The following is an 11,512-nucleotide window of genomic DNA, read 5'->3' as shown; positions in this document are numbered from 1 at the left end:
TTTTTATTTTCATTTATATTATGCTCTAAATCTTTTTCTTCCCATCAATCAATTACAAAATCCCGCTATAAATGTGACACAACTAAACTTCATACATAATTCATTTCAAATATATTGTCAACCTTCTATTTATCTTTTTAAATTCTTTATTAATTTCTTTTTTTTTTTGCATTAATGTATGAAAAAATTATTTCTTTAATAGGTGATATAAAGTATTAAGAATTTAAATACTCAATAATCAAGAACAAACAACAAAGAGAAACATGAAGGAAAAATACAAAAAATAAAAGGCAAAGAATAATCATGGAACAAAGACAAATGAATCATCTTAAAAGATGAACAAGTTATAAAAAAAGCATAAGCAACACAATTAACATGTCAAATGACACAAGTAGAGTGAGATTAACATCTATCCAACAACCAATCCTGATCAATAAATTAATTATCAACAATTTGATACAAGTATCAAAACATTTAGAATAATATAAATTTTATATTTTCGTTACTTTCAGGTATCCATCTCAAACGTATGGTAAGATTAATGATTGTTGATACGTAATTTTGTTTTTTAAATTACACTCCATACTTTTTATTCAATTCAAATAATAAATTTTATATAATTGTTAAATAATTGTTTAATTGATTTACGTTTAAAATTAAAAAAAAAAAATTATAATATTAGTGGACATAATTTTATGGCATCTTCATAGTTTGATCTTATAATTTTCTTTATTAAAAGTTTAAAATAATTGTATCACTGTAATGAAAACAATATATGCAATGCAAAATAAAATGGAATAACACAAAAGAAATTTACAATTTCACATGTTTTTTTTACTATGTCATTTTCTTCTAAAATAACCTGAAGACCGATTGTTGATTTTGTTACAACCCAGACACCTTTTCTTTATAAAAAGTTAATAACTTCTAATTCATAGCTCTTTCCTATCACCTTCTCTCTTCATTTGTTGACAGATTAACTCTTATGGGTATCAAATATAAAATAAAATTGATTTTAAGTTAGATAATTAAATTTAACGTGACTATATATTCATAATTTATTAACGCAACTAAATTAAAGTGAATCATAAATACACTTTCCATCTTAAATCAAAAAAGAAAAAAACTTCAATCAATTATACATATAACCAATTTTATATGTTTTAAATCAGTAAGGTGACATGTAGAAAAATATAAACCAAATTCATTAATTTGTGCTTTTTATACTTTTGATATTTTCTAAAAAAAATAAAAAAGAATTCCATTAAAAAAAGTGTGATATTCTTTAAATTAATCATGAATTATGTATTTAGTAGAATGAATTTTAAAAGACTAACATATATATTGAAATTACACATGTAAGACAAAATAAAATGAAATAACACAGAAATAATTTATGATTTCACGGATTTTTGTAAATAACTAAAAACACAAGTTGGATATACTGTTAATTTGACCAATCCCAAATAAATAGCTGGTGCGTAATAAATGGTCATTCACATATTTAAAAACTCATTTTTATTTTATATGTAAAATTGATAATTCTAAAAGTGAAACAGATTTACTAATAAAAAAGTAAAACTAATTTTAAATATGTGTTAACCTATGTCAAGTAATCGTTCATTTTAACTAAAATCCTGAAATGAAAACTATTTTTTAAAATAAGATAAAAAAACTTGTTTTCAATTTGATTTTTTTAAAAAAAAATCACTTGAATAACAAAAGCATAAGAAATTAGAGACAAATAATTTTTAAAAAAAATTGAAAAACATGAAACAAAAGTTATATTCGACAATAGAAAATAAAGGCAGAAAAATAATATAATTTTCAAAAAAAATTTAAAAATTATCTTATTCAATATTAAATTTTTAAAATCAAAATTTTAAGGAAAATAATTTTAAAATTTTTAAAACAACAAATAATTTTAAAAATAAAATGTTACAAAATATGTTTGCATCCAAGGCACTAACACATTATTATAACCAGAAAAAATTAAAATAATAATAATAATAATAAATGAAAAGAAGAAACCGCCAGAGAAGTTGCAGTAACCGTCAGTTGGGTACATAAGGCAATGTGGTTCCATTTGAAAAGGTTTTGGTTGGTTGAATTGAGGTATGAAGAGGGAGTCTGATTGTGGCGAAGCGGGTTCTTCTTCTTGGTGTGTGGGAAAGAAGCAGAAGCAGAAGCGGTTAATGGAGGATGCAGGAGGGTGGAAGGGGAAGATATCATCATCATCGTCATCGTCGGAGCCACGTCCCTGTACCGAGTGCGGCAAGAAGTTCTGGTCGTGGAAGGCACTCTTCGGCCACATGAGATGCCACCCGGAGCGTCACTGGAGAGGGATCAATCCTCCGCCAAATGTGATCAGGAGACAACAACAAATGACCCAGGAAGACCACGAGGTCGCTGCCTGTTTGCTCCTGCTTGCCAACGCCAAAGACAAAGACAAAGACAAAGAGGAAGATGTTCATTTCGAGTGCTCCAGTTGCAACAAGGTGTTTGGGTCCCACCAGGCTCTTGGAGGACACCGTGCCAGTCACAAGAACGTAAAGGGCTGTTTTGCCAATAATGCTGCCATAGGAACGTCGTCTAGTACTAGTGATCAGGAGAACATGATGATTCTTCATGGTCACAAGTGCAGCATTTGCCTCAGGGTTTTCTCTACTGGTCAGGCACTTGGTGGCCACAAGAGGTGTCACTGGGACAAAGGGGACAACCTCGGTCTCCTTGCAGACTCGTCATCCAAGTCTCTCTCTCTCGTCGACTTGAATTTCCCTCCCCCTTCCTTCTCCTCCCCCCTCGCTCTCGATTTGAGGTTGGGACTCTAGACTAGACTATATATATACTCTATTCATTATTGCTATTCATCAACTTTCAATGTTATCCTCTCCTCTCTACACCTACATTTCCAATTTATGTACTATGCAATAACTGCATCTATTTCACCAATCAATTAATTAATTTATATTCATTTTACATACCCCATTCTCTCTACATTTTGGCCTGACCAACTTTATTTCTACGGGGCCTTCTTGACAATAAAATAAATGCTATTTGTACAAATAACATGTCGCCTACATTCCCTCCTATTTATCCTTGACAACACAACATCTTCGTTTTCTATTATCTGTATCCATGATTTTAAAAGCATTTCTTAAGGTTTTTTTTTTTACTTTTTGTGAGTTTGTGACCACATGACAAGGAAGATAGACTTTGTATCATAAAATGTGAAACTTTACGAAGATGAGAAGAAAAGGAAGTCATGAACGTTTGTTGAACAAATTAATGAATAATGAAGAGAAACGCTCTTAGAGGCAATCCTTTCTTGAGAATGGAAGAAAGTGTGAACAAGAGAGGGAAACCGAAGAAAATTAAAAAATCTGAAAGAAAGAGCAAGAAAAAAAAAAACTGCAGCTAGCCCTATTTCAAAGCAAATAAAAGATAGGGACTAATTACTATTTTCATCAGTGTCATTAGTTGTGGTAGATAATGAATAAAACGACTCTTAAACATGCGTCATAGTGAAGCCTGAATTAAACACAAGGGTTGGATACCAGTTAATTAATAACAGTGTGCTACATGCCCAACTAGTATTGTCACCCAACAATTGAAAAGGTAATTAAAATTTTTTTTTGTCATTCTTTGCCACAAGAAGCCAACAGAATGACAAAAGACATACATAAAGACTGCTCACTTAAATGATTACAAAACTATTTTTTTGTTACGAGTGAAGGTTCAAATTTTAACATGATTGAACTAATGATTCGATTGTCACAGCAACAAAGAGTTCTTTACAAGAGGTTCAGATACTACGTACTTAACTCAAAGACCTTAGATGATATTTCACTTTGTCACGTTCCTTATCAGCATGCCAAGTTTGGTGGACTCTTGTTTGAGGTTTACACTATAAGGCCCAGATTAGTATGATCGAACCCAGGATAGTTCTAACCACTCAAATCCCTTATATCGTCGGGAGACCAATTTAAGGACTAATACACTATTCAAAGCCTACACCACAGTGCTTTTTATAATTATATATGTTCAAAAGCAAATTAAGAATCCTCATCACTTGTTCACATACTTCACGCCAGGCATGTTTCGTGATATTTTGTTAAAAGGGCTCACTCTCTATTAGGATTACCACATGGCTAATGAGCTCGAATGACATTATTATAACTCACCCGCATTCGAGAATTATAAATAAAGTATTTTTAATATATATCACTAGATAGACATTCTATTCCATATATATATATATATATATATATATATATATATATATATTATCATGTTGATATGATATGCATACTAACTTAAATGTTGAGTGTCTTTGTAAGTATTCAACCTTGCTTCCATGCTAGATGAGTATCAGTGTGGTCACTTTCATCAACCTAAAAAGACTTAAGTATATCATATAAAAAGCTGAAGCAATGAAGTTGTTTCAATTTTGTCCGTCTATATATATATATATAAACTGAAGCAATGAAGGATACGATCATTATATAGATCATTTCGAATCTATAGCCTAAGGAATTCCTTGGTTTTGAAGGTATAAATAAACTTGAGCGGCGTTTGATTTGATAATATAGATCTGCTTCAAATTTATTTAATTGTTGTAATTATTAATTCTACCTGCCCATAATCTTATGTCCCTTATAATATTATGGATTTTTGAATTAATTAAGGAAAAATATTTAAAAGTAATTAAAGACGGGGCAAAAAATACAAGTGAAATCGATCACGTAGACCAGGATTTCTTCTTACTAATAAAATACAAAAGACTGAATATCTAATGCAGATGCAATACAGATTCATTAATATCCATGGCGGGACCCTTTAAAATTTCTATATATATGGAAAAATTAAAAGAACATTGTCATTTACATTTAAAAAGTATCATTCAGATACTTCAGACAAATTGAATCAATATTGGTTGACTTTCAACTCAATTAAAAAAGCAGAGGAAAAGAAAATGCCATTGATTCAAATTTCAGGTTAAAAATCTTAATTACCTTGACGAAATTTGAGTTGCTTAATAACTGTCACAAATGACATAATTTCTTTTGCACATGAACAAGCTAGTATTCCAGGCTTAAATTATTTGAACTTTTTTAAAAAAAAATATATATAGAAAGTTTCCAAATCCAAAGAAAAGATAATAGAAGTGGGGCTTCCCTTATTGGTAGAATATATATTTCAGGCTGATGCTATTAAATCATGCATTCTGCAGCTAATAAATTAGCAGAACTTCATCAGTTTTTATTTAAATTATAGACTATATAAAAATGAGTCCCACATAAAATTGGTTCTTGAACAATGCATAGTCTGGGCTCCATTAATTATTTCATATACAGCAGCACCCATTATTTAATGCAGTCGAAGATGATAACCGAAGAAGCGACTAAAGCAAACATCTAATATTAAATAGTGTAAGGGGATTTGGAAAAATTGGTTTGAATCAACGACGTACGTTGATAATAATTACTAGTATTTTATGGGTTGGTCAGAGGCTAGTAGCTACTAGTGTTATAGCTAATGAAAAAGACTATCAAACAATAAGATAGAAAGAGAGAATAAAAGATAATTGTTGATAACATCCCTATGAGATATGGAAATCCATAACAAATATAGCGAAACTGTATCTATGATTTAGTGCGAGAATCTAAAGCCTTACGATTGCCTATCTCGTAACCATGCATACTTATATTACTTAAGCAGATCCTCTTTGACACTGATTGCCGGCATGCTCAATTTTAGTTTAATTTGGTTTCCTGTTGATCAGACATGTTGCATTGCTATCAAAAGTATTTAAATACTAAACTAAAATTATGTGTTAATGTCAAATCTATAGTTTCTAGAGCCTAATATCTCTATTGCGCTACGAGGGAATTTGGAACTCGAGGAAAAACAAGTCAAGGAGAAGATCCCAGGAACCTCGTAAGCACCTTCCAGTCGATCTACAATAAGCTTGCCATTATTTTAGTCGTCTTGCTTTACCACATGGACATGACCATAATCATGTATTAATTTCTTGGTATTATAGAAAAATAGAAGAAAGGATCAATTGGTAAAGAAATATGTTGAGAATCCCACATTAGATGGTTAATGAAGATGATAAGTGCTTATAATAGTTGCATAAATCACTACTTATGAACTAATTTTTAAGAAGATCGATCGGGTGATGGATAGTACCACTAGTCCTCACTTGTTGTGATATATAAAAAAAATGTACATTTCATTTTCTATTCATCATTTTTTTTTCTTTTCCTTTCTCTCCTTCCACTATTTTTTTTTTTTTTACTTTTTTATCCTAAATCAAATATACCTAACGCACGAAATTTTCTCATGAGGGAAGTAACATATTGAAAAGGAAAATGTTTTAAGAGGTGTTACAATAAAAGGTTGTCCTTCTATTTTAAGATGCATGTTTATAAAAAAAATAAAAATAAGTAAATGATAAAAAATAATTTATCAATAATAATAATAATAATAATAATAATAATAATAATAATAATAATAATAATAGTAGTAGTAGTAGTATAAGTGTATTATAAAATAGTTGTGTTCCCCTCTCCATTAAAAATATTTGTTATGTTGTGTCAAGTTCAAGTACCGATTTAAACATGAGATTCGCATTAATTTTATTCATAATATGTCTTTGACGAGATTATGGGGCATGTTTTGACACTTTATATGTATGGGAAAATTCCATTCAGCAAAAAAATTATGTATGGGAAAATTCAAGTTTTGACGCTTCATAAAATATTCATAATTATAGTAATCAAGTCATTACTCACAAATTAATGGTTATGTTTAAGTTAATGTTAAATAGTTTAAATATTATTTGAATTTAATTTTTGACCAAAATAATTTTTAATTAGATTTTATTTATTTTCTTACTGAATTTTAAATTAATCAGAGTCTTTTTCTTGATAAATTAGAAGTTAAAACCAAAAAAGATTCATAATTATAGTATGGGAAACATTAGCGTGACAAAATAGTCTGGCTTACAGTTTATTGATATAGCATGAAACATGTGTACGTTTTCATTAAAAAATGTCATGTACATACAAGGGTGTTGATGATTTGATTATTTAAATAACTATATATAATTATAACTAATAAATAACTATATTATAAAATTATAAGTGACTATTATAATTATAATTAGTTATTGTTTTAAAAATATGATCAGTTATAAATAAATTAGTCACATAACCATTATATAATAAGTTATATATAAAATAACTATAGAATCGATTATAGTTTTATAACTACTTTTATATAATTAGTAGTTATATAAAACTAATTTTTTTAGCAGCCCAACATATATATATATATAGGAATGTTAGAGTTAACATGCTTACATTAATACTAAAATTAATTTGTCATATTTTTCATATATTTGAAGATAAAACTTGAATTTTATATTTCTACAATGTGTTTAGTTTAGAAAATAAAAATAAAAAAGATAAAAATAAATAAAAACATTGAACTAAAGTAGAACATAACATATGTGAATCTAAAAAAAATACAAAATCTCCTCCCTATAAAATACACCATTAGGATTAATTTGTTAGTAACATTCAGCTAAAATATTATTTATCCAATTAAATAATGTAAAAATTACGAGAAGAGAAAAAAAAAGTACTTGCTAGTAACATACAGCTAAAATAATATTTATCCATACTCTAAAAAAAATAGTATTTATACAATTAAATAATGTGGAAATTACGCGAAGAGGAAAACAAGTGGGTTGGGTGTCTAACTTTCAGTTGTAAATCCACAGCATCTGACTGGGTTCTAACGTCAGTGAAGATAAACGATAGGTTACATGTCAAATCATTGAAAGATGCAAGTGGAAGGATCAATCTCAAAAAGGATATCATCATTAAACGTATACAATTGTGGTCCATTATGATTATTATGGTCTAATAAAAAAAGGGAAAACTTAAAGGTGAAGGATGCAAAAATAAAGAGAAAAAGTAAAAGAAATAACAAAATTAATAGTTTTTTTTTGTTATATATATCAATAATTCTTTACACTGTTACGTCAATCTTTTAAGTTAAAAAACCTAATAATTTAAATAAGTAATATAATAAAAAAGAAAAGAAAAGGAAAATTAAAATGATATGAAATAATTAAGTATACAATATATAATAATCTAATAAGAAACTTGGATAGGGATCATGCATACATTTAAGAGAAATTATGTGTGTAAGAATGAAAAAAAAGAGAGAAAAAAGACAACAAACATTTTGTTGATATTTTAAAAGATTAATATGTTTATTTAATTAAATTTAGAAAAAATAATAAATTAATTTACTAGATATTAAAATTGATTTTTTTGTTTGACTTAGTCTATTAGACTAGGTCTCACTTTATTTTAACCTGGTCTTTGGTGATTATTCTCATTAAAATCTCTTGCTAGTTTTGTTGTTCAAATTTTATAATTTTATTTTTTTCATCTTCTTTTAATTTGATAGTATGAATATTTTTTATATTATTATTTAATCATAAATTATTATATATAGTAAATTAGCTATTTATAATAATATTGAGGTTTTATTTTTCATGACTTTTTTTATTTTAGTTATGTCGATTATGTTTTGCAAGAGTAACTAAAAAATTAGTTAAAAAGTAATTGGAAATTGAAAAGCTGAAATATAACTGCAAGTTAATAATTAAAAATTGTTAAACTAACTTATTCAATTATGAAAAACAAAAAGTTAGATTTTAATATTTTTAAAATACTACTTGAAGTGACACAACAAAAAATATTATACACTTTTAAAATAATTTATTTATCAAACATGAATAATAAGGTCAAATAATTTTTTAATCGATAAGTTTTTTAAAAATAAGTTGAAATGGCATGCTAATCATAACCTTTGTTGTAATTTTTTTCCTACAGAAATCTGGAAAGTACTGATACTCTCTTTGTCTAAAATAAATATCATTTAGATTATTTTATACAAATCAATAAAAATTAATAAATAAATATAAGAGAATATTAATTTTATAAAAATAATCTTATTATTAATATTACATTACAAAATTAAAATAACACATATTAATGGTAGTAGTAAAAAAATCATTAGAATTGCATTAAAAAGATAACATAATTCTTATTTTGAAATAATTTGATTTTCTTCAAATTTGATGCTTATTTTGGGGGAAAATACTTGTTTTTGTTTGGGCTCCCTTCACCGTGGCTTTCTGGGTTAGACTTCTATTAACATATTTGGTTTAGATTCACTTCTGAATAATTAATTAAAAAAATATAATAATGGGAGTTTGTTTAAACTTAAAAAAAATAACTTTTAGATAAGTATTTTTTTAAGAAATAAATATAATTTGTTTCTTAAAATAAACAGAAAAAAAATACTTTTTTAAAGTAAATATAATTTAGACAAATATACTCAAAAAATTAAAAACACTAATTATTTTATTAAAACAAATATTTATTTCGATAGATAAGTTTAAGCAAATTGACTGAATAATAAATCAATTAATTGTTACTTTAGCTTTTCTATGCATAATTTTATGAACTAAAATTAATTCTCACTTGTCATCCAAACATACTACTTTAATTATATATATAAAAAAAACTTCTATTTTCATCTTCCAAATCATATAAAACATATAAGTCACCCTAGCATAAAACTTTATCGCAATTCAAGAAAGTGATTCGCACGAAAGTATTTCATTGTTTAGTTATTTTTGGTTGTGATTAATTTGTGAGTGTAAACAGAAAGACACCAACTTTGGAAATTCAATTACGTGTCAAGAATATATTGGATGCTCAAGGCAAAAGGAATTTTTATTTTAAAATATCCGTTTATTTTCTAAATATACTATGAAGTATCAACAGTATACAGTAATATCTACACTCTTTCCTCCATCAATATCAAACATCAATCATTATGATTATTATATTATTAAATACTCTTACCAATTTCGACTAATATAAGGTTATGCTTTCCGTTTACAATATAATAATACTAAAACTTTTAAAAGTAAAATTGGTTGAATCACACTTTTTTTTTTATAATCATAGATGTTTCTTCTAAAAAAATGGACAGATGTTTTTTCTTATTTGAAAATATATTTTAAGTAGTTTTTAACTTTTTTTTACTATTTAACAAAAAATATTTAATTATTTGATAAACAAAATTTTTTAATAATTTTTTAAATATTAACTTCTAGTTTTTTTATATATATTTTTTTATTTTTGTCTTCAATGTATTTATTTATTTTCTTTATTATTATTTTTAAATAAATCATAATATTATTATTTTTCTTTTATTTTATATTTTTGAGTTAATTCAATAGTTAATTTTATCATAAATTTTTAATTTAATAAATTAATTTTTTTAGCTATTAACTATTATTTTTTTTCAGCTAACTCTAACTTTCAGATAATTTTATCAAACATAACATTTATGAACATGTATTATTTTTATTACTTATGAGTTGATAAAATCATAATATGTGATTTCTAGTTTAAATCATAAGCACATAATTCTGTTAAATACTTTGAAATAATTTTTTTTCTCTCACAATAATTTTATTCCACTGGAACAAAATTACTTATGGTAAAAGATATTAATGGTCCAAACAAAAAAAAGATAGTATAACATAATATAATATAATAGCGAGACTCGTGCATCCCATCATTTAAAAAAAATAAAGAAAAAGATCTAGTAAAAAATACCTTAAATTACCCTCATTTATTGTTTTACATTTTTATACTATTTTTAACTACTTGATTTATATTTATTTAGGAGAGGTCAATTTCTTCATTAAGTCTTAGTTTCTAGAGGAATTAGTCATTGATGGTTGACTAGAGAATACCTAGGTTCAAAATAAAAAATATTTGTCTTAAATAACTTTCTATATTATTTTTGCTACAAAAACAATTTTTTAAAGGAATACTACAAAAACATTAATGGATGTTATTAGTTCCTTGTAAAATTTAAAGTTGTAAGTACTAAAAAGAAAAGTCTTAAATTCTTAATTTCTCAACTACATATAATATTGTAATTGGAAAAAATTGCACATTTGTATATTAAAATTCTAAAACAACTAGAGTTTCAAAACGAAAACAAAAATTTAAAACACTAAAGTTTTGAAATAGAGGAAGGATATTACTATCTTATTCTTATATTTATAGATCTCTAAGGCTAATGCACATAAATCAATGCTTTGTTTGCTGTAAGAAAAAAAGGAAAAGGAAAGAAAGTGACAATAAGAAAAGAAAAAACAGTAAAAAGTGAAGTAGTTTTTTAAGTTGTTTGATTGTGTAAAAATTGAAAGAAAAGAAGAAAGGAGGTATGTGTATAAAATGATACAAATATTCCAATTAAAAAAAAATGTATAATAAATAAGAATATATTTATCTTTCATCTATTTGATTTTGTCTTATTTTATTTCTCTTTAATTTTTCAAAAAAAAAATTGAAATAGATCCCATTATTATTATTTTTTTCTTTCCTCCCATGCTTTC

General features: G+C 26.0%; 1 protein-coding gene across 1 annotated transcript; it reads left to right on the top strand.

Moving 5' to 3' along the window:
* The first annotated feature begins 1,800 nt into the window (after window positions 1–1,800).
* On the top strand, window positions 1,801–3,175 carry LOC100792631 (zinc finger protein ZAT3). Its single transcript, XM_003518541.5, has one exon. It carries the CDS (start codon window positions 2,118–2,120, stop codon window positions 2,829–2,831), a length of 714 nt encoding a protein of 237 aa, XP_003518589.1. The 5' UTR covers window positions 1,801–2,117; the 3' UTR covers window positions 2,832–3,175.
* Window positions 3,176–11,512: the final 8,337 nt, after the last annotated feature.

Source organism: Glycine max, chromosome 2 (assembly GCF_000004515.6).
Source record: "Glycine max cultivar Williams 82 chromosome 2, Glycine_max_v4.0, whole genome shotgun sequence".
Lineage (NCBI taxonomy): Eukaryota > Viridiplantae > Streptophyta > Magnoliopsida > Fabales > Fabaceae > Glycine > Glycine max.
This window is presented reverse-complemented; position numbering and strand designations above follow the sequence as displayed.